General features: G+C 36.9%; 1 protein-coding gene across 1 annotated transcript in view; it reads left to right on the forward strand.

Annotated features, from left to right (window-relative positions):
• LOC106050508 (receptor-type tyrosine-protein phosphatase kappa-like) overlaps window positions 1-21,997 on the forward strand; it is a 36,120-nt gene extending 14,123 nt beyond the window's left edge. Inside the window, exons 12-21 of the mRNA XM_056028655.1 lie at window positions 2,678-2,820; window positions 3,229-3,364; window positions 3,610-3,729; window positions 5,366-5,507; window positions 9,709-9,782; window positions 13,034-13,171; window positions 17,325-17,456; window positions 18,970-19,103; window positions 20,217-20,352; window positions 21,407-21,997. Of these exons, the coding sequence (XP_055884630.1) occupies window positions 2,678-2,820; window positions 3,229-3,364; window positions 3,610-3,729; window positions 5,366-5,507; window positions 9,709-9,782; window positions 13,034-13,171; window positions 17,325-17,456; window positions 18,970-19,103; window positions 20,217-20,352; window positions 21,407-21,535 (1,284 nt within the window). The 3' untranslated portion in view covers window positions 21,536-21,997. The remainder of the gene's footprint in view (window positions 1-2,677; window positions 2,821-3,228; window positions 3,365-3,609; window positions 3,730-5,365; window positions 5,508-9,708; window positions 9,783-13,033; window positions 13,172-17,324; window positions 17,457-18,969; window positions 19,104-20,216; window positions 20,353-21,406) is intronic.
• Window positions 21,998-27,607: the final 5,610 nt, after the last annotated feature.

Genomic DNA, 27,607 nt, shown 5'->3' on the forward strand with positions numbered 1-27,607 from the left:
TGTCGAGTCCTCATTTTCAGAGTTCTAATGGCGAGGCTGAAAGAGCTATTCAAACAGTGAAGAAACTTTGGAAGAAAAGCGAAGACAAATCTCTGTCGCTATTAGACTACAGAACTACTCCACTGAGTAATATTAATTTGTCGCCAGCACAATTACTCATGGGACGCCGACCCAGAAATTTGTTACCTTCGAGCGAGGAAATACTCACACCTAAGACACCAGATCTCAAGGTGGTGAAGAAACACTTTGACTCCGAGAAACAGTCTCAGAAACATTATTATGATAAGAGGAAAGGAGTTAAGAGTCATAATCCACTACAAGACGGAACGGCAGTCAGAATGCAACTTAATTCTAAGTGGAAACCAGGAACAGTAGTTTCGAAGTATTCTAAGCCTAGATCATATAATGTCAAAAGTGGAAATAAGGTCTACAGAAGAAACAGAAAACACATCAGAAAGTCTTCTGAGAAAGCAAACAGATTTGACAACAATTATGACTTTCCAGATGACATCTCAGAACAACCAGAACCACTAGATCTAGAGAGTCCAAGATTACAAACTACACTAGATTTTGAGCCGCCACTACACACTGCTTCTTCTAACACCTCTAGACCAAATGAACCTTATGTAACACGCTCAGGCAGAATAGTTAACAAACCCAAGAGACTTGATTTGTGATGAACTGAATTAACTTTTTAGTTGACTAGTTTGTTAGTTATTCTGATAAATAGATTTTCTGAATTAAAGAAGAGAGATGTAACATAATAGTATTATATGTACATTTGCACACTAGCGCGTCAGTGCAACACCGCTTGTGTTTACGTAATAAATGCAGTTCCTAATATGTCTTCCCTCTTAAACACTAGTTTGTTATTTGTGTAACACAAATATTCTACAATGTTCTCTGCACCACATCAGCCTGGCAGGTGTCCGCCATAAGAACGATCTGTGGATAGTAACATGTTAGGGTCGGGGCTTTCATCTATCCCCGCCAATGCAACGGACTCGGGCACCCCAACGGAGTTCTTTTTTTGCTTTGTTGTCGATATAGTCTCCTCTGACGACCGTTTCCACCCGAGTGCCACGCTGAGGCTGAGAAGCATTGCTCGGGAACAGTGTCACTTAGTATGTCACAAATAGTTAATAAATATAAACAAAAATATATGTGATGCCATTTTCCAGTGAAGAAAAACCATCCCCAAACTCTTCCCTACTTTACATTATGTGTCTATCTATTGCTCAGACAACTGTAGGTCTATAAGAAAACAGTTTTAATCAATGTATAATTGTTACGGGAAATTTACTTTCAGCTTATCATAAATTGATTGTTTAACTCTTTCTGTCCTAACTGACGATACCAGCGTTAATTCCACCAGAATGTGGTAAATAATTACGGAGAGAAAGAGTTAAGCTCAAAATTGAATGAAATGATCTATCTGGACCAACTTTACGATAAGAACGTTTAGTCATTGAAGCACTGATTTACCCTGACCGGTTCAATTGATGAATAAGCCATTATAAATAATAAAAGAATTACAAACACTGTTATCAATATCATGGGCGTAGCCAGGAGGAGGGGTTGGGGGTTCAACCCCCCCCGAAATGAAATCCCCCCCCCAAGCTCCCCGCCCCCCAGACCCCATTGCTGTCCATGGCGGGGAGTCTACAATTATTCAACTAATGAAGGGTCAGAATGTAATAAAGATCATGTACACACACACATACATACTATTAATTTATTTTCGCGGGGGGGGGGGGGAATAAAAAAATCACCCCCCCCCCCAGAAAGAAAATCCTGGCTACGCCCATGATCAATATAACAGTAAAATGAAGGGTGTTTTATTTTATAAAGCGTATATCAACTCACTCTGTCTATTAGTCAGTCTATCTGTCTGCTTGTTACCTAAAAAGTGTGTACACGTTATTTCTCCCACACCCATTCTTGGATCAATTTGAAACTTCCTACCATTATTCATTAGCATAAATCTGACTCGATTCAATATAAAAAAAAAACAATTAGAAAATTAATTATTGGTCATTTATTATTTTGTTTCATACCAACAAGGAAAAATAACTCATCACTATTCACAGATAAGGTTAATTTGGGGGGGGGGGGGTTTAATCCCCTTAGATAATTTTAAATGTTACTTCCTCGTCACGCGTTCTTATATCAAGTTGATACTTTAACCCTTTAGACGCGTGTGTAGTTTAGCCTCTAAAACACTAGGATTGTAATTCCATTTTGTGTGCGCTCATTGTAAAAAAGCTCCGCACTTTAAGGGTTAAACAATTATTTATTGTGACTAACAAGATATGAATCAATAAACACAAATACTTAATTAGTCAATAAATTATTGGTAATTAATTATTTTCTTTGATACTGAATACGTGAAATAGCTTGTACATTATTGGTAGATATAGTTTTAAATGCGGATTTTTTTTTTACTTTTAGATAAGCTTGTTTGTTGTTGTTGTTTTTTTATTTTATTTTATTTTGCTTGTTTTTAATTGTGAAGTGATTTGAAAAAAAAAATATTTTGAAATCTCATCATCAATGTTTTCTGACATTTTTGGCTAAAGCAGGACCTAACTCACAAGCGTAAGTTATTTTAGTTTAAAAACTGTAACAGTTACCGGTACTTCAGCTAGCTGTTCTTGATTCTTGTGTGTTCGTTTAGGATCAGGAGGCTCACAAAGTGACACAGTACCACTATATCTCTTGGCCTGACCACGGTGTACCCTCCTCTCCCTGGGCACTAGTTGAGTTTGAACAAAGAGTCTCGGCTCTAAAGACGAGTACACCCCTGGTTGTGCATTGCAGGTACGGAACATTTTTGTGAAACATCGTCGAGAGAATACGTTTACGTTTAGATAGACAAGACGCAGACAATAATTGTAGCAAGAAAATACATTAATTTATGAATCTTTATGAAATCTTTTTTCTGTCTGTCTGTCTGTCAATCTATCTATCTATCAATCTATCTAATCTATCTATCTATCTATGTACTTTTCTATATATCTGTCAATCAATCAATCAATCAATCAATCAATCTATCTATCTATCTATCTATCTAATCTATCTATCTATCTATCTATCTATCTATCTATCTATCTATCTATCTATCTATCTATCTATCTATCAATCTGTCTGTCTGTCAGTCAATCTATCTATCTTTTTATCTAACTATCTATCTCAACCTAAGTTTATGACTTATCTCTTTGTTTTCAGCGCTGGTGTAGGTCGTACCGGAACATTCATAGCTCTGCTAAATATTATGCAACAAGCTGAACAAATAGGTCAAGTTGACATATTCTCCACTGTAGTCAAACTTAGACAAGACCGACTGTTAATGGTTCAAACAGCGGTATGTTACTTGCTTCAAAGTAAACCAGTTAGCTAAACATTAGGTTAAAAAAATTAAACATACATGAAATATTAGTAGTCCTTGTTATTTTCCATATGTTTAAATTCCATTTTTTTCATTCGTTCTTCAGTTGATGTGAAATTAATGTAATTCTTTGTATTTGCAATGTTAATCATGCAAACTATGTGTGTGCATTTAGACTGAAATATTAGCTAATTACTCAGTTTCCATTTGTCTATCTACAGGGCCAGTACGAGTTCTTGCACACAGCAGTCCTCGCTGCCATCGCTTGCTCAAAAGCAACATTGCATACTTCTAACATCAAATATCTACCAGACAATCAGACATTGGAAAATGAATATCTGGTACTTAGAAATAGTATCTTTTAATTTAATAACTGAAATAATAAGTTTTTTGTCTGTTTAAAGTTTAATTTATTGATCTGTTAGTGAATATTTATTGTAATCAGTGTAAGAAAGTGTACATTCTAAAGAGTTAATCGTCATTTTAGATTTACTACATTGTTATTCTTTTTTTTTTGGGGCGCGGGGCACCTCTGTTACGTCATCTTCCTTTAAGTTGTAAGATTAACCCAGGCGCCATTTCGCCCTGACTTGCATAGTGGAAAGTAGCTTGACCTAGATGGCCTCTGAGACAGTTGGAGAGCTCTCCCAAAGGCTGTTGGACACACATTTGAGACTCAAAGAAAAACCCTTATTGAAACAGGCGCAGAAGACAAAAAGTAAACTTAAATAGAACGTCGACAGACAACGGCTTTCTCTGTATGAGTTGCGGGAAAATATGCAGGTCACGAGAGGGTTTGCATATTCATGTGAAATACTGCGCTCATCCTTAATCATTGCAGTTATAAAGTTACTAACAATGTTTCTACTAGTCTTGATCGGCTTGTAATTTTACAGGATAAATCGATGATAGATTATTTGGCCGCTAGATGCATGGTGGCAATTTATTAAGGGACATAACTTTGATTCTATTTACACTTTAACTGACATAGAAGAGGAGTTGATGTGGCTGAGTGGTAAAGGTTCGAATGCCGGTGAAGACTGGGATTTTTAATTTCGGGATCTTTAGTAGTTTCGGAAAAGTCATTGTGCTGGCCACACGACACCCTCGTTAAACATAGGCCACAGAAACAGGTGACCTTTACATCAACTGCCTTATAGACCACAAGGTCTAAAAGGGAACTTGACTCTGAAGAGAACATCTGGTTTCGTTCAGAACGAGACAGCTGGAGGTCCCTTACAAAGGCTGCGGGATACGCATTTGAGACCAAAAGAAAATCCGCTGCCGACGACAACGACAAAAAAAATGTAAATCTACCACCTGCGGACAAAGGTTATGCTTGCGCTAGATGTGCAAAAATTAACAGGTCACAGCTTGGGATGCGTAGCCGTGTAAAATACTGCATTCCTCATTAATCTTCGGACTCGAGAAGACCAGCCTTATTTCATTACTGAAATCAATTACATTTATCTAATATAATTTATCTGTATATATAATTATCTAGGTCATTTTCTACGTCACCCATGTGGGACACCACGCACGCACGCCGACTCTCTAACCCTCGATGAAAAAGTCACGGAAAGATAACTTTTTTTTTTATTTCAGCTAGACTTACCCCAAGTAACTTACGCATCGAGAGAGAGGGCGGGTCAGAAAAAAAAAAGAGGGGGCGTTGAGAACAAGTAATCGTCTCTGTATATATAATTCTCTACGTCGCCCAACCACTAAATAGCGGCGTATGCTACGCCCCGGGTCATCTCGTTTAATATATTTTAATTTATAATATATTTTTTATTACGGTGGTTAGCTCAAACGTTATGCATATTATACTTTCGACGGTTTACAGTACAGTTTCCATGTTTTTATTCACTCTCTCTATCTATGACCTACAATATTTTCTGTTTTGTTAATTGCGTTCTATGAAAAATCCTGTTTTATTATTTGGGCTAAAGCAAATCATTTCTCTTCATCTTCTAGGCAGTGTGCAGTGTTATCTCCACTTTGAGCAGGACAAAGGAAGAAGACGATAATCTCGAAGACGAAAACGTGGATGAAAGTGAATACGTGTTTGCGAATTTCAAAATAGATTTAAGAAACAGATTTCATTCCATAGTCCCAAGTACGTATTCATTTCTATCAACGACCCATATTGATGAAACTATCAAAAATTAAACAAAGCATTAGGGTTTATTTAAAGAAATTTCTATTAATCTAATAAGAATATAAAACTAAAATGTTATTTAACCTTGGTTAGGCCAATAATAGAATTAACATTCACTATTTGGGACCCCTCAACTCAAGAAAACATCAAGAAACTGGAACAGACACAAAATAGAGCAGTGAGATTCATAACAAACGAATATTCTTATTTCACTAGAGCAACACCTTTATTAAATCACAAAATTTAGAAAGTCTTCAGGACAGAAGACTCAAAAGTAAAGTAGCACTCATGCATAAAACACTGAACCATAATCTTCCAAAACAAAATCAAAATTTAATAAAATACTCTGAAAGACACCAAGATAAAGGCACATTCCTCATCCCATATGCTAGGACAAATTTGTACAAATACTCCTTCTTCCCTAGTGCTATTAGAGCATGGAATGGGTTGCCTGAGCTAGCTAGTAAAACCAGTGACTTGGCAGAATTTAAGACATTGGTTAATATTCAGGACTGAATGCATGACGCGTAGGACGTAATCATCTTCTTTTTTGAAGTAACGTCTGTATTATATAAGATAAGATAACGACCTAGTAAAATATATAAACCTTATTTCAACATCTATTTGTAATATTTGTTTTCTGAAATTATTCTTGTCTTTTAAAGCTAAAAAGAGTTCTAACAGAAGAATATATCCACAAGTGTGATCACGTTTATTTCAATATCACAAACAAAACTAATACATATCCTCTTGTTTATTATTAAAGTATACTCAATTGGGTTTCTAAATACATTAAAACTTTACCTAAATTTAACAAGATTACAAAGAGAGTTTGTGTTACACAAACTCAGAGGCGGCCCCCGTCGAAGTCGGATCCCTGTCGGATCTGCATATTCGCAAATAATATTCAAGAGGTGATTTAATTTTGATGTAAAATGTTTTACACGTTTCGGATGTTCCTTCAAAGTTGAAGATAATTACTTCCTAGTCCAAATCTTCCGCAGGACGACGGGGGATGGGAGCGGGCAGGGTTTGAACCCTGGGCCATCCATAAATCTGAACGACAGTCCAGCGCGCAAACCGCACGACCAGGCAGCCATCCGATGGTCAAAAGTAATAATGTTTCAAAGATTCATTTGCCGTAAATTTAAATTTAAATTTAATAAAAAAATAGTAGATTAGTTTTAGTATATTAAAACATTACAATATTGATCAAAACGTTTGGAAATGAAAATCTACACTTTTTTTTTTACACTTTAAGTTTAGAAATTGAAATTCTACATCTTAATCTAGTCTATTTTAGTCTAAACTAGATCTAGAAATTCTAGATCTAGACTCTAAAATAATTTTAAATAGAATATAAATCCAGATCTAGATATACTGTAATAAAAATCTAGATCTAGTTTAAAAAATCTAGATTAGATCTAAATCAAGATATCATTCCTTTTTTAAACGCTAGTCACATAACGAGGCTTAATAAACATTACTATACCGAGTTCTTTTTTCATTTCATTTGAAGAATTAATTCCATATAACGTCAGAGGGAAAAAAAACACTACGTCACACGGCCTAGCGAGACTAAAAATCGCCTTCATCTATAAGAGCCATTTATCGAGTGTTCATAGACGTTGGTGCACCGAGTGCGTTCTTTAAGCATTTCATTTAAAGAATTCATTCCATATGACGTCAAAGTAAAAAAAAAACACTACGTCACACGGCCTAGCTAGAATAAAAATCGCCTTCATCATTACGAGCCTTTTATCGAGTGTTCATAGACATTGGTGCACCGAGTGCGTTCTTTTAGCATTTCATTTAAAGAATTCATTCCATATGACGTCAAAGGAAAAAAAAACACTACGTCACAAGGCCTAGCTAGACTAAAAGTCACCTTTATCAACACGAGCCATTTCTCGAGTGTTCATAGACATTGGTGCACCGAGTGCGTTCTTTTAGCATTTCATTTAAAGAATTCATTCCATGTGACGTCAAAGGAAAAAAAAAAATACGTCACACGGCTTAGTTAGACTAAAATATGTTTTCATTAATACAAGCAATTTTTTCGAGGGTTAATAGACATTGGTGCACCGAGTGCGTTCTTTTAACATTACATTTAAAGAGTCCATTCATATGACGTCAAAGAAAAAAAATTTCATTACCTCACAATAGGCTAGTACCGGTACCATAAAAAAAATGTCTTTATTTACACGAGATATTTAACGAGGGTTCATAGACATTGGTGCACTGAGTTCTAATAGATATTATTTAAAAAGGATCAAAGCCACATTGTTTTTGCGTTTTGTCTGTCAGTCGGTCTGTCCGTTATCTTGATATAAAAAAAACAACTAAAAGTTATTAAAAATTGATTAACCTTTATTTTACGTTTCAAAACATCGCAATAATTTTTAGGTATGAACACAATTGAAAAGTTTATATAATAGATTCTTCCGGATGTTTGTATAAATAGTAAAAGAAAAAGAGAATTTCAGATAAATGTAATACCGTTAATTAAATTTTTTGGATGGTCTCGTATAAAAATTAGATGTACTACAGCCACGTGGAGAGATTTTCATACCTTACTTTGGTGTTTGGATTCTGTTTTCCTTAAAAATCGGAACATAATATTAACGATAATTAGATTTTTTAATGTTTTAGGTAGAAAGTTAAATGTACTGTAAGAGAGTAGTGAGTTAAAATATTTTTCATAAAAATCCGTAAAAACATTATTTCGTAAATGAGAAGATTATTTGTTTATTAATTAGAAGAGGGAGTTCAAACAATTATTTGGCGTTAGTAGATTTTTAAATAAATTCGGAAACTTCTGGCGACGATTTGTAAGAAACAAAATCCGGAACTTTCTTTATCGATTACAAAACTTCTATGTTATGTTTTACAAGAAAATTAAATGTCTAAAAAGTAATTTTCAGTAATCAATTCTAGTAAATTACTTTTTTTAAAAGCCTTATGCGATTTCAAACAATCATTAGGCATAATTCATGTTTTATAAAACAATATCCGGAACATTTTTACACTTAATGAAATATAAGTCAGTATAGAGATTATGATTTAGCATTAATATGCTATTTACATAAAAAACGGAACAACATATTATTGATAATGTGTTTTTGCAACGTTTAAGCATGGAAATTGAATGTAATATAAGTTAGAAGAGCAAACAAACATTTGTTGGCGTTGATTAGTTTTGCACAAAAAAATCCGGAACAATCAATTTTAGATACTTAAAACTATTGAGATGTTATGGGAGGAACATTAAAGGGTAAATCAGATTTTCAATAGCTTTTAGAGTTCTAGTTTTTTAAATCTAATCGTGACGGACAGACCGACCAACAGACAAAACGCACAAAAATAAGCTTTTTTATTCGGATGGGGGCACTAAACAAAAAATAAATAAAATCTGATTTTTAAAAAAAGTTTAAGGAATTGGTTTAGCACCTGATCATGTTGCGACGTTACGCTACTGCACGAAAATCGCTGCATAAAAAGTCCATTTAAAAAAATGTGCGTGATATTTACATACAAAGTGCATTATTAGCCTTTATAAACAAACAGAAATGTTTTCTTTTAATTTTAGCAGCTAGTTGACCAGAAAAACGTCTTTAACTATTATTTGTATTTGTTGTAAACATTTCCTGTACATTTTAAAAATATATTTGACTTAGTGATACTGAAAATACACAAAAATTGTCAATCTTTGTTAGCATATTGTAACATTGCCTCCCTTACATTTACGTAATTGTTTTAGAATTGGTGTATTTTTATGAAAAAATCGCTTGCATAATTAATTTCATAAATTAAACGTTTGCTTTTAGAAAACCAAAAGTAGCCGTTGCACCTAAACTTTTCAAGCCGCATTTAATGATGAAATAATATTTTTCATATCTCTTCTAGTTTTCGAGATCTGAGTGTGACAGACGGACAGACGGACATTTTGCACAAACCTAATAGCGGCTTTTTCCCCTTAAGGGGGCCGCTAAAAAGAGATGCATACGTTAAATATGAACTATGATACATGTATTTAGACTTTTGACCTCTTAGACGATATAACCCATGGGCTTCCGAATAGAAATAGAAATGTGATGTCTTTGACGTTTAAAATATAACATTATACTTTTAATTATAACATACATTTATTCACGTTCAGGTGACAAAGACAGACCGATTCTCAGCTGTGAACCCCTAAACAACGGGGACTACATCAACGCAGTTTTTTTACAGGTACTTACAGATCTCTCTCTCTCTCTCTCTCTCTCTCTCTGTGTATATATATATATATATATATATATATATATATATATATATATATATATATATATATATATATATATAGTCAACACATTGTATATTGATATTTCTGTCATTGTTTTAATTTCAACTAGTGCTGATAAAATCATTCTTTGATGTAGCTCAATGCAGCTAGCCCTGAAGGCTGATTACGTAATTTAATACATAACCTGAACACCGCACGAAACACTTTTCTTTCCAAACCAACTAAACCTAACCTTTATTTAACAGGTCCAAACGTTGTTCCCATTTCAGTGCAGATACGTTACTTCTTCTTCTTCATCGTTCTCATTGTTATGTTGGAATGTTTATATGACTAGACCAATACATGAGATGAACTGCGCAGTGGTTTCCAAATTAGGGAGCTCTCCATATAGTTTTCTTTCTATTAGGGTGATTTGGGGCCAACGTCTTATACGGGCCATTGGTAGAGAGAGCAGTTTTGGAGGACGTGGTCGGCATTTTCTGGTGATACTCCACATGGGCAGATTTCACTGGTTCCAATTTTGAGCTTCTGGAACATGTGTTGTCGCATTCTGTTGTGTCCGGTCCTGAGTCGAAAGATTAGACGTTGGTCTTGTCGGGATAGCTTATAGTAAGCGTCATCTTTCTTGTGATTTGGATGGGAGCTCGTCCATTTCTCATTTATTTTATCAACAATTAATTTCTTCATTTTTCTGGATAGAGTGCAGAGTTTACTTGTGAGTTTGTTCTCCCACTCTTGGCGAGTGTGTCAGCCTTCTCATTTCCTGTTAGTTGTATGTGAGCTGGTATCCATTGAATAACAGTTTTTTTGCTTTTGTTGTTGAGCTTTGTAAGTGCTGTTCTGAGGTTTTTAATATAAGGGGAATCAGAGTTTTGCAAGCTTTGGAGGGTTGTTTTCGCGTCTGTTAGAAAGACAATCTGTGAGGGGAACTTGGATGATTTGCTAGCATGGTAGCAGCTAGTGCTAGGGCTTCCCTTTCTGCTCTGTGACTGTCAGAGAGCTCTCCAGTTGCAATGGATTTTTCTAGTTTTCCTCCATCTGGCCATTCGATAAGTATTCCAGCTCCTCCATTTGTGGTGGCTTTATGGGATGAGCCATCCGTGTAAACTCTGATCCACTGATTGCTAGGGTGATTGGTATGTAGAAAACAGTTCACTATTTCCTTGAGCTCTGTTGGTCTGTAATCAGATTTTCTTTTTATGTTTTCAATATGGTCCCTTATAGTACGAAGAGGGCTTTCGTCCCAGGGTGGAGATTCATTATAGTGTATCGTGGATTCCAGAGTAATTTTTTCATGTTGGTGTTTCTTTTTTAAGTTTAGAGATTCCTTTATGAAATTGGTCCTTTTGAGACGGTTTTTTGTGCCAGTTTTGTGGATTTTTGTTCTGAGTGGGTGCCTCTCCAGGGTTTCCAATTTAGTGAATTGGGAAAGGATTTTTATTTCTCTTCTTTCATCCAGAGAGATCAGGGCAGCGGTTTCCTCCATAGCTCTTATGGATACGTTAGAAAACACAAAATTAAATTACAGGATGCCAAATGATCAAACCTTCGATTCTGTCAATCAGAAACTCCTATAGTGAGAAACATGTTGAGAATTAATTCCATTAAAAGACGTACAAGAAATCGGGCAGTGAGTTTTAGAGTCATAGGACAGCCACGACTTATTTCCATACTAGGTCAGCCCCGTCTTATCTCCGTAAAGGACAGCCCCACCTTATCTCCATACAAGGACAGCCCCGTCTTATCTTCGTAAAGGACAGCCCACCTTATCTCCATACAAGGACAGCCCCACCTTATCTCTATACAAGGACAGTCTGGACCCATCTCCATACAAGGACAGCCCCACCTTATCTCCATACAAGGACAGCCCCACCTTATCTCCATACAGCGACAGTCCCCCGCCTTATCTCCATACAAGGACAGCCCCACCTTATCTCCATAGAAGGACAGTCTGGACCTATCTCCATACAAGGACAGCCCCGCCTTATCTCCGTAAAGGACAGCCCTGACTTAGCTCCATACAAGGAAAGCCCCGCCTTATCTCCGTAAAGGACAGCCCTGACTTAGCTCCATACAAGGACAGCCCTGCCTTATCTCCGTACAAGGACAGTCCCGCCTTATCTCCGTACAAGGACAGCCCCAATGCCTCTCTCATCTCGTTGTCACCTTCGGCTTTCGTGCAGAATGTAACATTCTTAAAGAATGTGGTCGTACTCTATGCAGTGGCGATACCGTGAATCTTGGTGCTCTCTAATACCGCCCGAAGTATTCACCAACTGGGCGGTGACCGACACGGAACTGGTCTAGGACGGCCTCCCGTCTACGCTACCACCACGCATCCTTTCAGTTTGTCTAGTCCTGTTTCGACCTTTCACTTTATGCTCATTTACCAATCTAAACGTTTCATCGGTCACTCGACAAAAAAAAAACAATCAATAATAACAGTGTATTATGTTGTAGATATAATTATATTGTGCGTTACCAGCAAGAATTGAACTGCCTTGTACCTATGTCAGTGAACTTCTTTTAATGTTATTACTCTTCTTCTATACATCATTGTAAAAATGTTTTACATGTTTCGGATGTTCCTTCAGAGTTGAAGATAGTTTACTTCCTAGTCCAAACCTCCCGCAGGACGACAGGGGATGGGAGCGGGCAGGGTTTGAACCCTCGACCGTCGATAAATCCAAACGACAGTCCAGCGCGCAAACCGCACGACCAGGCAGCCATCCATTGCAACAAACTCATTGTGTCTTGGCTTTTAAAATAAAAAATATTGTAATAACTTAGTGGAGGCAACTCAACGATATAGATGTTTATTTAGATGGAAACATAAGAAATACATAGAACAACGTCTGCCTTGAGCACAGCCTCTTCATCAGCTCTAAACTTGGGCGGGACTCAATTTTCTTCTTTCCTTATTTAAACACCCGTCCTAGTCTAGTCTCTAACAGTGCGCACCTTCTGCACTAATTTGGATGGCGGTGTGCATAGAAAGGTTACAACAATATGTTTTTATTATCAAACTTTTATAGAAACAATAATGTACAAATTTATATATAAAACATAAATTTCAAACTTTGAATCCATTCTTGTTTTCGATTAAAAAGTGGTAGATGAAATATATTTTACAATGCAACTATATTGCTTTTCAAGTTACAATTCAAGTTATTTGTTTGTGCAATGTTTTTCTTTGTAGAATTTTGACAAGAAATCCAGGCATATTGTTACCCAGCTACCAATGCCCATCACTGTTGTTGAGTTTTGGAGACTCGTGTCACAGTACAACGTATCAGTGCTTGTAGCTTTTGAGACAGACGCTATGATGAAAGATAAAGTAAAGACACTTTAGATCTTACTTTAATAATAATAATAATAATCTTTATTGTTCGTGAGGAATTTTGTCTTACAATTTGTGTATTACCCCAAACAGAACTTAGTAACTATGAAAAAATATGTACATTCATACCTGACTCACTCATAATTTACATACGAAAAAATTTTACATCAAATTGTTTCTATTTAATGATTTGATTGCCAGGGGAACAAAAGAGTGTTTGTGTCTGTTTGTCTTTGCTATCGGTGTCTTGTATCTCTTTTGTGATGGTAAAATCACAAAATTCTGACCCAAAGGGTGATTCTTTATTTCTAGGATCTTGTTAGCTTTTTTATAGATGTTTGTCTCAAACAGCTGCCCAAATGGGGTTTGTTTTTTGCCAATTACTTTACCAGCAGCATTTAGGATTCTGTGGAGTTTATTTTTTTTCTAATGCTCAGATTGCCATACCAGGCAGTGATATTGAAACTTAAAATATTGCAGATGCGAGCGTGATAAAACTTAGCCAAGGCCTTTTCGCTAACATTAAACGAGGATAGTCTTCTCAGTAATCGTAATCTTTGCTGATATAATCAGTATTTACAGAAAAATTTAATTTATAATAATAATAATAATAATCTTTATTGTCCGAATGGAAATTTGTGCATTTCACCAAACAAAAAACATTGTCTAGGATAGTGCCAAGGTATTTAAACGTTTGCACTATTTCAATAGTTTCTTCAGCTACAGAAACAATATCATTTTCTTTCTTTTCTCTACGAAAATTGATTATCATTCCTTTTGTTTGTTTTTTTTTTACATTTAATAATAAAAAAATTACCTTTATTAAATTAATATAGATTTACAATTAGATCTGCATCGTCCTAGCCTAATTTGTAAAGTAATAAATCTAGATCTAGATTATTCTAGATCAAGTATTTAATGCCTAGGTCGTAGGCCTACATCTACCCACTTTGACTTTATATAATCATCAAAAGCATAAAAGTCAGTTAATTATTTATAATATTAAAATGCAGGATCTAGATCTAGCAATATTTACTTACTTTAGAGTACTCCTTTAATGTTACGTAGATCTAATCCTTCTAAGCCTTTACCGCTGGCCATTTTTTTTCTTTCTAAGACATCATCTTTTGGTAATCGGAAAGCATCTACTAGATCTAGATCTAAATCTAAACCTTTACTAAACGAGACATTTGTTCACCATTGTAGATCCAGAGTTTTAATCCATGATGAATGTTTCGAAAAGTCTAAAAGAAATCTTTCTGTCTATGTACACTACACAGCAACACAGTGGTTTCGGACACACGCATCATCAGTGACGCATAACCTTGGCATCTGACGAGTGATGACGTAGGCCGCGCCGGTGGCATCCTCTTATTCATCACACTAGTGCCTGCCTACCCGCAGGACACCAGCAACTGGCTGCAAGCACAACGGAGCCTCAAATCACCCCGCTGTCACAAACCGCTGTGTGCCCACACCCGTTTGTGTGTGTAGCAAACCAACACCACTCCACTACGGGCCTGGCTATGGAATGTTTGGCTGCGTGCCCACACCCGTTTGCGTGTGTATCAGAACAAGACCAGTCCACTACGGGCCTGGCTATGGAATGTTGGCTGTGAGCCCACACCCGTTTGTATGTGTATCAGAACAAGACCAGTCCACTGGCTATGGAATGTTGGCTGTGAGCCCACACCCGTTTGTGTGTGTATCAGAACAACACCAGTCCACTGGCTATGGAATGTTGACCCAACTGACCCCTTACCCGCCATCATGGCCTCAGTATTGTGGAATGTTTTATTTTTTTTTTACTATTATTTTTATTTTAGATCTAATACACTTATTTATGTTTTTAGTATCTTTTATTTAGTTGAATTTATTTTAGTATTGGGAAGGGAAATAAGTACCTGTATGCTTTTAATACGTATTTTATTGTCACGTGACCTGGTCACATGGTCTACAACGTGAAAAAGGGGTCCTGGGCAGTCAGCGTGGGTTTCTTGAGAGCGGAGGGTCTGGTTGTTTAAGGATTTTGAACTACACTTCTATTTGTTTTAGTTTTCTTATCAGATTACATGGATGTAACCACATGTGCGTGGATGATTCTATCCATCAATAAATTTTACGTTACTTGTATTTAACAATTATACTGGTGTTCAGTGTTATATGTGAGTTGTATACACAAACGCCAATACCAGTTAAATCGCGACAGGGCTAAAGCCACGAAATACACAGTTCCAGCGTCAACAGTCGGGCCTCCAGAACCGCCCTCCCTAGACAACGACCAGTTGAAGCAGGCGCCAGCACACTGCTCGCGTCTTGCGACACCCACCCCAATGGAGAATCTTGGATACAAAGAAGTGAGAGACATCCGAACAAGCAAACAATACTCGAGTCTTTATGAGCAACATCCCAGTTTATTATTTTAAAAGTTATCATAAAATCCCCCCCCCTTTTTTTAATAGTTGATTGTATTTCTTTCTTAATTAATCTTTATTAAATATATTTGTTTCTTCCACAAAATCCCTAAGCTTTGGTTCTTGCTTGTGCCTGTCAAAGTGCCTATATAATACTAACAAAATATTTACCACGTTGTGGCTCTAAGACTTTACCCCTAGGAGTCGCAGGCCATCGTCCTCAGCGGGAAGTGCAAACGGACCGATCGGCGGACTTATTCCACCACATGGTGTAATTAACACAGCGACAGTGATTACTTATTCCACCACATGGTGTAATTAACACAGCGACAGTGATTAACCTTATTTTATTTATGCAGTTTTAGAAAATCAAATAAAATAATATAAATCAACCTTTGGATCAGGATTCAGTAATTTTACCATCACAAAATAGATACTAGACACCGATAACACAGAAAGACTGACTTAAAAACTCTGTTCCCCTGGCAATCAATCAAATCATTGAATATGAACCATTTGATATAAACTTTGTCACATGTAAATTATGAGTGAGTCTGGTGTAAATGTACACTTTGGTTTTCTATAGTTTTAATGTTTTGTTTGAAGTAGTGTACAAATTGTAAGACACATTTCCTTACGTTTAACAAAGATTATTATTATTATTATTAATAGTATTGTTATTATTATAATTACTATTATTATTATTATTATTTTTATTATTAAAGACATAAAAAAATCTGTTAGTCGAATAAAAATAAATTTACAAATACTGGGAAATATTTCTTCCCACCCGATAGGGATTAAAAATCGACTTCAATCTCCCGAAAATTAATTAGAGACAATGAATATCGGTGGTAAATATCCACCAACCAAAAGGGATTGAGGCCGAAATAGCCAAAAAAGTGGCATAAAGCCAAAAAAAAAATAAATATCAAAGTTATAAGTTATTGACACCAATATTTCTAACTTTTCTACTAGAGTTTGACGACATATTTTGTCTTGAAAATACTTCTGTGAGCTTTTCTCATTCCTGCGCTAGCCGTCATCGCCTTTCAATCTCTCTGTTTAGAAAAGTAATTTTCAAACAAGATAGTAGCCAAAAAAAAGTCCTATTTTTTGGGATACAAGTACTAGATTGTGTCTACAGATTGTCGTTCTTTATATGAAGTATTATTTTGTAAAAGCCTAAATCAGTGTTTCCCAAACTGTGTTCCGCGGGGCCTCAATAGGTGTTCCACGAACTGCTTAAACAACTAACAAGTAGAACACCATGGGAATTAATCTCTCTAATAATAAAGGAAGGAAGCGCCGTGGCTGAACTGTAATGCTCTTGGCTTCCGAACCGGGGATCCCGGGTTCAAATCCTGAGATTTCTACTTTCGTAATCTTTGGGCGCCTATGAGTCTATCCAGCTCTATTGGGTACCTGAAAATAGTTGGGGAAAAGTGAAGTAGGTTGGTCGTTGTGCTGGCCACATGACGCCCTCGCTAACCGTGGGCCACAGAAACATTTGACCTTTATATCATGTGCCCTATAGATTGCAAGATCTGAAAGGGGAACATTTCACAAACTACTCAGAATGTGCGAAGTGTTCCCTTAAGGAAAAAGTTTGGCAAACTACACCAACAAAAATGCATAACTTCTTATAACATTACATATTACATTACTATCATCTTTGAAATAAGAGTTACATATTTTTGCAATGAATATTTAGACTATTATATTTGTGCCATTAGACTGTTTCCAAATTTGCACCAAGTCCTGCTGAGAGTGCTCTCAAGTGTGGTCCTTTCAAAGTGAACAACGTGTCCTACAAAGTCGATAACCTTTGGTATGAACAATCTTTACAAGTTCAGTCAGATCTTTCAGTAAGTTAACATCAAAATAGTTTTCTTTAATCTTGTTTCTTGACTGCAATGAGATATTTGAAGCTAATTAGGTTAAAATAAAACGTATACCACCAGTGGCTTAGCTAGAGGGGGGGGGGGGGATCCAACCGGGCCTTCACTTGAGGGTGCCCCAAAATAAGTGCCCGAAATGTGTTTTTACATTAAATATTACACCATAATCTCATGTCATGATGTCCAATGTCCAATGTCAAAATACAGGAACCCTAAAGAGGTCAACCCCCCGAGCCCCTAATCCCTAGCTACAGCACCCTATATGGGATCCGTATAAATTAAAATTAAAAAAAAAATATAGCTTTTATATAGCGTTACTTTCATGCTTATAGCATGCTCAGAGCCCTATGGTCCAATCTCATTTGTGGACCAGTGGGTGAAAGGGGTACCTGGTATAAGGTTTTTAGCATGCCCAGTAAACACAATTCTGCTCGAGTCTGGTGTTGAACCTGGAGCGCCTTTCATAGGGAGCCAATCTAAGTTCAAGCGTACTTAGCCTCTAGACCAAGCATCCCATTACGTGAGCCCTTTACAAGGGTTGAGCTCGATTTCAACTAGAACCAGAACATTCTATATTTCATTCGAAGTGAGTTGCTGAGCTACTTAAAGCCAGCACAGATACCATCATTCAAATACTACTTCACACACACCCTGTTACCCCTTACACATGTAAACATAGTCTCAACCGGAACACGTAGCATTGTATTGGAGACGAATGATACCAAAGCAGTCAAAATAACAATGATACAATAATGAATTGAAATTGATCTGTTAGGAATTAGTTTTCTCCTATATAAAGATATAGATAAATGGACATATATATATATATATATATATATATATATATATATACTGAGATACTGTAACGTAGATATGTATTATAATTATATGTATTCAAATAGTTTAATGTTTACCAAAGTCCCTATAAAGTTTACAATCATTACTCTCTACAACCAGTGTTGCTTGTATGCTTACAAAGTTTAAAAAAAAAAAAGTAAAGTTTCCCTTTCAAACTTTGCTATCTATGGAACTGATGCTGTAGAGTTCATCTGTTTCTGTGTCCCACGGTTTACGAGGGTGTCATGTGGTCAGTATAACGACCAACCGCCTTTACTTTTCCCCAAGTAATGTCAGTTACTCATTAGAGCTTGGAAGACTCAGAGGCCCAAGATTCCAAAATCACAAATCCCAGTTTTCACTAGGAGTCGAACCCGAAACCTCGGTTAGGAAATCTAGCGCCTTATTACTCAGCCACCGCGCCTCTAAAGTACAAGTCAAGCTTTTTATCATTTATCCACCACCTAACATCGTGTTTTTAATTGAAAGTGTTTTGGTTTGTTTATTTTTTTTCTACGCACCAGTACTTAGTACTCTAAAAAGGTTTTGTTTTTTCCCTAGAATAGATAGTCAGCATGTTTAGATCCTCCGTTGCTTGGTTACGTGATAAATGTATTTCTTTCAATACAACATGTATCCACAGAGAGAAAAGGTGCTCAGTGTCACTTGCCTGTATGCCAAGTTTGCTGACCTGGATACAAGGAAACATGTCCCACTTCTTAAGAAACTATCTTCATATAAACTACAAAAAGATCAGAAAATTGTTTACATGTGCAGGTAAAAACTGAATGTATGTATTTATATATGAGTCCTACTGTTGGCCTTCACGCTTGTCTCAGATATTGAGTTTCAAATGTTCTCACTAACAGGACGAGGGGCAAGGCGAGTAACTGGCGCCTTAACCAGTAAGCTTTGGGCAGGAGGGGCTCGTTAGCCATGTCTGGCTACCCACCTAGGAGAAGGAAAACTCTGAATTCAAACTTCTGCTGCCTTGCAGCTATACCCAATCATGGGAAAGGCTTCGGGAGTCAACCCTGAGGAAAAATCAGGAGCTGGCGATCCTAAGGCAGTTTGCAGCACCCAGTGCTACACCCTGGCAGAACCTGCGACGCCGCCGATCCCAAACTGTATCGGCACTGCCTTCCTTTGGATACATCAGCTGCGAGGAGAGGGGGAAACTGATGTATGGGCGACATCGTTCCGACCACAGCTAATGCCCAGGCATTCATCTCATTTCCATAAGATTTTCCATGGTCGCTTCGCGACAGAATGAGGTTATAGAAAAGGATATGTATTTTTGTATGCAACTCTCTTTTTGACTTTCTGTCTTTCCAGTGTGTATGTGTGTATGCCTTATTCAACCTCATATAGTCACACTAATTTGTCTCTTGTGACTTGTCATTTAACCGGTATATTAGAACGATTCATTTTTTAGCAATACCTCTTTAACTGTAGAGCTACGTTATAATTGGTTTGAGAAATCGACTGTCCCATCTTGTTTAAGATATGCCATAAGGATTCAAACCCGGGACTCCCGGTTCGGAAGCCAAGCGCTTTATCGCGCAGCCACTGCACCTCCACTATAAAGGAGTGGTTTTCACAAACCGTTTGTATGGCTCTTACATCTGTGCTAGTAAATATTTATGTAAATTTGTTTCTAAATTGCAATAATAATGAAACATTAAACATAAATCTGTCATAAAGTTACAACTTCTATAGTTTGATTTAATACATTTATGGCTAACTAAAACACACGCAGACTGATCTAATACAATCTCTAAATATGTCTAATAAATGCTTATCAATACCAGTTATTGAAGAGAATTCCGTTAGTTATGGGTTGTTTAATATTAATTTGAGTAACTGTTTTTCTTTTAAACCAAACCAAAGAAATGGTGCAACGTACAGTGGCTTCCTGTGTGTCCTGTCCTTGCTGATGGAGAGACTTGAGACGGAGACTTCTTTTAATGTACCTCTTATTGTTGGAGCAACTAAAACTGTTCGTCCTGAAGTAGTGCCAACTTTTGTGAGTAGAAATCCAAAAAAAAAAAAAAGACATTTTTTTATTTAAAAAAAAATAAAATGTGTACTTATGATTTCAATTTTTTTAAATATTAAACACAATACCTAAATCATCGCTAATCCAATTGCTTACCCCCCCCCTGATTTATATCAATGCTTACCTTGTCTTCTTAAATTTTAACTTATTTAAATGATTTATCATTTACAATGTTTAAAGCACTAAAAATTTTTTCTTTTCAAAAACATTAGTCGTTTAGAAATTTAGAAGAAACTTAATAAGGCAGTTTTTTTTAGTTTATTATTTATTATTTTTTATTAATTATTTATCCTTATTTTCTCCCCCACATAAAGCAAGCTGTTCTCGTTTAGAAAAGTTATCAAAGCTTTAAATTTTCAACATAAATACAAACGTACAAGCATTGCAGATACTTATCTTTAAATTTTACGAAACTATCAAGTATATTGTCTTAAAATGTCCCAATTCAGTTTAATTCACGTAGATTGTGTTACAACAATCCAGAAGAGAATTCAAAAAAGCTTGTTAGTATCTCAGCACCAAAAAAAAAAAGCTATAAGATAGAAAGCACATTCTTTTTTTTTAAACTATGAGGAATACCGTATTTCCCGTACCTACGCAGACCTAGCTGTAAAGTAAAGTTCCCCTTTCAGACCTTGTGGTCTATAGGGCAGATGATGTAATGGTCATCTGTTTCCGTGGTGTACGGTTAACAAGTGTATCATGTGGCCAGTACAACGACATATCGCATTTACTTTTCCTCATTTAATGTCATGTACCCATTAGAGATGGGTGGACTTGGAGGTGCCCAAAGATCCCGAAATAAAAATCCCAGTCTTCACCAGGATTCGAACTCGGGACACCGATTCGGAAGTCAAGCGCTTTACCGCTCAGCCACCGCGCCTTTACTGTAACCCACATATTTTGATAGATCCAGGGCAAGCATAACCATTTTCCATATCGTAGAATGATAAGTGTTTAAAGTAACATGTTTATTTGTTATGGTTTGTTACTAGTAAAATGTACTTTTCTGTATTACTAGAGCCACTACAAAGCCATCTACGAAACCCTTGCCAGCTACTTGCATCTCTCTGCCCAAACTGTGAAAGTCAATAATCCAATATTTGATGAGTCTCAAACGGACTATGCTCATATTTATTGCAATATTTAGTCAGTTTTCAACAATACAGAGATAATATGTCATTACATGTTTTTTTTTTTGCGATGCGTGGTCGCTTGAACTTGGATTGGCTTGGCTACCTATGAAAGAGGATCGAGGTTCGACGAGCAGAGTTGATTTTACTGATTGCTAAAGACAGCATGGAAAAACCTTCTCCCTGATACTCCCTTTCTTCCACTGGTCCACAAATGAGATTGGACCATAGCGCTCTGAGCTATAAACATGAAAGTAGAACTATATAAAAGCTGTAATTTATTTTTTGTTAATTTTGTTTTAACTATATACTTGTAGGCCTAATATTGTATTTGCACTGTTATGTTTTTGTGATTTTATAGACTCCATGACTCTTCTAAAGGACGCTACATTTTTTTAGCGTCTCAATTGCAAACTAATTTTTGTATTTTTAATTATTTGTTGCCACATTTTTTAAAAAATAAATTTCCCTTTTTTGTTGTTTTTTTTTAAATATATACTTGTAATTTTGTATTTAAACTGTAAGTTATGTTTTTGTGATTTCATAGACTTGACTTTTGATAAGGAAGTTACATTTTTTTTGGCATCTCTAATGCAAACTAATATTTGTAGTTTAATTATTTATAGCCACATTACTTTAAAAAAAAACCCGACCAACCAATAAGCTTAAGGCTTTGGTCTAGAAGACTTTCAAAACAACTCTTTTAGCATAGACCAATGTATTGACCAATCAATACATTTATAGAAAATATATCATTTTGGTTTGGTATAAGTTTTATTTTGAAAAGAATAGGTAGAAAATCACTAAATGATAAGATTAAAAAGTATATATTAATTAGTGCAATCACTTTTAGTAACATATTTATTTTTACAAGAATGTTGTGATTAAGATGTTGTACTTTCGTATCTTATTGTTCACTATTAGCATACTCAAAATGTCCACAATTTGCTAATTGTAAATACAATAAAAATGTATTTTTAAAATTATTTTCGAATGTCTTAAGGCTAGTTATGTGCAGACCAGTTATCTTTTCTTTTTAAATTCTATGTTGTTAGTAAATTTAAAAATTTAAAATTAAATAAAATGTAAAGTAAAATGTACTCTGTTCATTGCCAGTAGTTTGAACGTTAACTAAAACACAAATAATTAAATATAAATCAATTAAATTTTTATTGAGCATGAGTAATTTTTTGTTATAAAAAAATTTAAGTTTCCTTTCAGACCTTTTGGTCTATAGGGCAGATGATGTAAAGGTAATCTGTTTCTGTGGCCTACAGTCAACGAGGGTGTCATGTGGCCAGTACAACGACCAACCGCTTTTACTTTTCCCCAACTAACGTAAGGTACCATTAGAGCTGGGTGGACTCAGAGGCGCCCAAAGATCCTGAAATTAAAAATCCCAATCTTCAACAGAATTCGAACCCTGGACCCCGGTTCAGAAGCCAAGCGCTTCACTCATCCACCGCGCCTCCAATTTTTGTTATACCATATATTTAATAATTAAACAATTAAATGTTTATAATTCTAAACTTCACGAGAATGTTTATCTTTAATCGTCGCTTTTAGAGACATAACAAAAAAATCAATGTCTTAAAAATATATTGTAAAGAAGCCTAACAAGTTATTTTAAAAAAGCTTATATTAAATCTCTGTGTCTTTCTAATTCTACTGATGGGAGACTTTAACGCCAAAATCAATCCCAACCGAACTGGTTTTCAATATGTAATGGGACCATATGGCTCTGCAGAAAACATCAGTGATAATGGCGAGCTTTTGATTTCTCTCTGCGCATCCAACAGCCTTTCAATTGGAAACACATATTTTAAGCACAAACAAATACAACAAAAAAACATGGCGATCACCAAATGGAGAAACCTTCAACGAGATAGATTACATTTGCATCTCCAAACGATGGAGGTCATCTCTGTTAGACGTGCGGACCCGCAGAGGAGCTGATATCGGCTCAGACCACTACCTTGTCAGTGGCAAATGTAAGCTCCGATTGAAACGCCAACCAAAATGAGCCACACGACCCCGCCCATTTAATGTAGAGAAGCTTAAAGACGGCAATATTGCAGCACAGTTCCAAATGAAACTAAAGAACCGCTTCAGGGCTCTTGCAAGATATATTGACCCTTGAAGAAGAGTGGGCCAACTTCAAAGATACCACTATTGGGTGCGCGGAAGAAGTTATCGGAAGGAGGCGAGGTTCATACAAGGAACGGTGGATACAAGACAGAACATGGAAATTGATAGATGAGAGGAAAGAGGCCAAACGTAGACGAGATCAGAAAAATGAAACACAGGATCTCAGCCTAGCAGAAGAAGCCTATAGGGAAGCAGATCTGAAAGTAAAGAGAAGCTGTCGGCAAGATAAACGGGACTGGATTGAGCAGAAGGGACAAGAGGCACAAGCAGCTGCAAGCAGAAATGACACAAAAACCCTCCATCGTATAGTCCGAGATCTCACTGGAGCAAAGAGTGGACATGGGGCACCAATAAAAGACAAGCAAGGCAAAACTTTGTTAACGAAAGAAGAACAGGATGCAAGATGGGTAGAGCACTTTAAAGTGACCCTTAACCAACTGTCGCCTAACCTAACTTACATATTCAAGGACCCCTCTCCAGACAATGATCTCAAGGTCAAGACAGACCCAATAACTGCTGAGGAGGTTACCATGGCCATTGCATTGCTAAAGAATAACAAAGCACCAGGACTAGACATGATATCAGCAGAAATGCTAAAATATGGGGGACAGTGCATTGTTAACAGAATGACTGATCTCTTAAATCTCTGTTGGCGAACTTCAAAAGTCCCAGAGGACTGGCAAAAGGGAGTTATTGTAAAGCTTCCAAAAAAGGGCAACTTGGCAGACTGCAACAACTGGAGGGGCATTACTCTCCTCTCTGTCCCAGGCAAAGTTTTCAGCACTGTTTTGTTGAGACGGCTTCAACAGTCTGTAGATGAAAGGCTCAGAGAAGAACAAGCAGGTTTCCGAAGAGGCAGATCATGTACAGAGCAGATTTTCGTTTTACGAAATATCATAGAACAAAGTCTTGAGTACCAACAACGGCTAACGATCAGTTTCGTGGACTTCAAAAAAGCGTTTGATAGTGTCCACCGAGAATCACTATGGAAAATAGTTAGAGAATACGGTATCCCAGAAAAATTCGTCCAGATCCTACGACACCTTTACAGTCAGTCTAGTTGCTGCATTAAAACAGAAGAGGGAACAACAGAGTTTTTTACAATCGAGACAAGTGTGAGACAGGGGTGCATCTTATCTCCCTTCCTTTTCCTCCTAGCCATCGACTACATAATGAGGAGAGCAATGAACCAGACTGCCTTTGGTATTCCATGGCATGAACAACTCCGATTGACGGACTTGGACTTTGCTGATGATGTTGCACTACTCGGGGCTACAAATAAATGCATTCAAGAAATGACGGAGAGCCTAGAAAGAGAGGCACCCAAAATTGATCTCCGCATAAACTTGGATAAGACTAAAATTATGCGAGTGGGATATAAGGCAAAGGGTGTCCCCGTCAGACTTGGCGAGTCAAAGCTTGAAGAGCTGAACAAGTTCACGTACCTTGGCAGCATCATAACAAATGATGGAGATGCTTACCATGATGTAGCGTGCCGAATAGGAAAGGCAGGGAGCATTTTCCAAAGGCTGCAGCCTATTTGGACAAGCCAAGCCATTGGACTCGAGACAAAAATACACCTTCTCAACACAATCGTCATTCCAACTGCTACATATGCATGTGAGACGTGGAAGTCATCTGTCAAAATTGAGAAAAGACTAAATGTGGCTCAACAGAGATGGCTGAGACGGATTTTGGGAGTCAGTTACACAGACCGGATCTCAAACAAGGAAATCCTATGCCGAACTGGGAGTCGAACACTTAGTGAGGTTGTGACTGAGCGTCGCATGAGGTTTGCGGGACATGTTCTACGTCAAAATGAATTACGCACACCAAGAGTTGCGATAACATGGAAGCCCAAACGAGGAAAGCGCAAACAGGGACGTCCTCGTATTACCTGGCGACACACCTTCATGGAGGACCTCAGTACAGTGGACACCAGGTTGGAGGAGGCTTCAGACATTGCCAGTGACAGATCATTATGGAGACAGCTTGCCGCCCAATGCGCCGAACGGCGCGGGAGGACCTAAGTAAGTAAGTAAGTCTTTCTATGATGACTCTCTATAAAACGTCTTGTCACACTCTGCAGTCAAAGATCAGGGAACTAAAAAATAATTGGTGGCTTGAGCTGTCCGTAAACATGCAGAGACATGCTGACACTGGTGACACACGCTCTTTCAATGAGTCGCTTCGATGTGTCTATTACCAAACTTACAAGACTACAGCGCCGCTAAGATCATCCGATGGTTCTACCCTATTAACTAACAGGGCGGACATACTAAATCGCTGGACAGAACACTACAGTATGCTGTTTGGTGATAAAACGCACGTAACGGAGGAATCACTGGCAAATGTCCCTGAGAAAACTATGAGAGAGGAGTTCGACAACCCACCGACATCTGAGGAAATTGAGACAGAAATATCTAAACTCAAAAAACACAAGGAGTTTCCGCTGAAATATTTAAAATGGGTGGTGTCGCCCTAACCGAGAGGATAACAGACTTGTTCGCTTTATGCTGGGAGAAGTGCGTGATCCCACCTGAACTTCGAGATTCCGTAATCATATCGCTATACAAAAAGGGTGACAAGTCTAACTGCTCTAACTATCGAGGCATTACACTTTTGTCAGTAGCAGGAAACATCTTTGCTCGAGTGTTGCTCGACCGACTAACCCACTCTTTAGTGAAATCTTAAATAATTTTTCACTTTGAGTAAGCATTCTATTACAAAAAATTATATATTCCTTTTGTCTATTGGACCGTTGGGGGACCAAGCAAGACTCGTCGACCGTCTTTCTCCATCCCTCTCGGTCTTTTGCCTTAGAACCTCTATCAAAGGCAGGCCGGTCCATTTTTTTTAGTGTTGTCCTCCCATCGCTCTCTCTGTCTGCCTCTTCGTCTTTTTACTGGTACTATTCCCTGAAGGAAGGTCTTTGTCTCCAGCGTATTCCATCACTTCAGTCAAGTACTATTTCTTTCCCTTGTAAGAGATGCTAAAGTGACTTATTACCAATAGTCAATTAACTAATTGGTTATTTTCTTTTAATTATTCTTGTATTGTCAATTATTAATATTAATGTGTATTAATGTTGAAATTCTTAATCTGTAATTAATAAATTACTTATACCGAAAGATACATTATTTTAAATGCTCCCTTCGTCTCATAAAAATGGATTCATTGGTATGACACATTTCAGAATTTTCTGTCCCATCGACATAAACGCACCAAAGGTACACATTTGCTTGCCACATGTAAACAACATCTAGACTAAACGGTCCAGAGGTCTATGCTAAAAAAAAACAAAGCCCCCCCCCCCTGGACTGTGACTTTGAAGAAGTAACTGAAGAACAACACAGAGGCTTTTGTATTGGAGACTCCTTTACAACTGGTTTATCATCCAACACTATTAGACCTCACCCGGAAAAGACATTTCTTACTCTACAAAGTGCTCACGACTGTAGCGTTAGAAACAATCACAAGCGCGTGCAGGATTACAATTCAACGAATGAAATTTTTTAAGGGGTAATGGAAAAGCAAACTCGCTCCCTTCTAGAAATTCCCAAATCTAGTAAAGACCAGGAATCGAATGCCGCCAAGTCGCTAAGCTAAATCTGTGGTAAAAGGAGACACCCTTGGACAATATGTCCTACTTAAAATGCATTATGTCTTCAGAGAGTAAAAGAGGGCACTTCCAATTTGCCTTAAAATTTAGTAAAATATAATCCACTTTGGCTGCCTGCAAAACATTACTATAAATGTTTAGCATTCTATTTTATTGGGATACTTTCGTTAAATGTGCTTTTATTAGTTGTTTTTTTCTAAATTCAAAGAAATTAGTAAAACTTGTATTAAATATTATTTAACAAAAAAATTAAATGTATTCGTTTTTATACAGCTTAGATAAAGACACTCTGTCTGTCTGTCTGTGTGTCTGTCTGTGT

This window comes from Biomphalaria glabrata, chromosome 5, assembly GCF_947242115.1.
Source record: "Biomphalaria glabrata chromosome 5, xgBioGlab47.1, whole genome shotgun sequence".
Taxonomy (NCBI): Eukaryota; Metazoa; Mollusca; class Gastropoda; family Planorbidae; genus Biomphalaria; species Biomphalaria glabrata.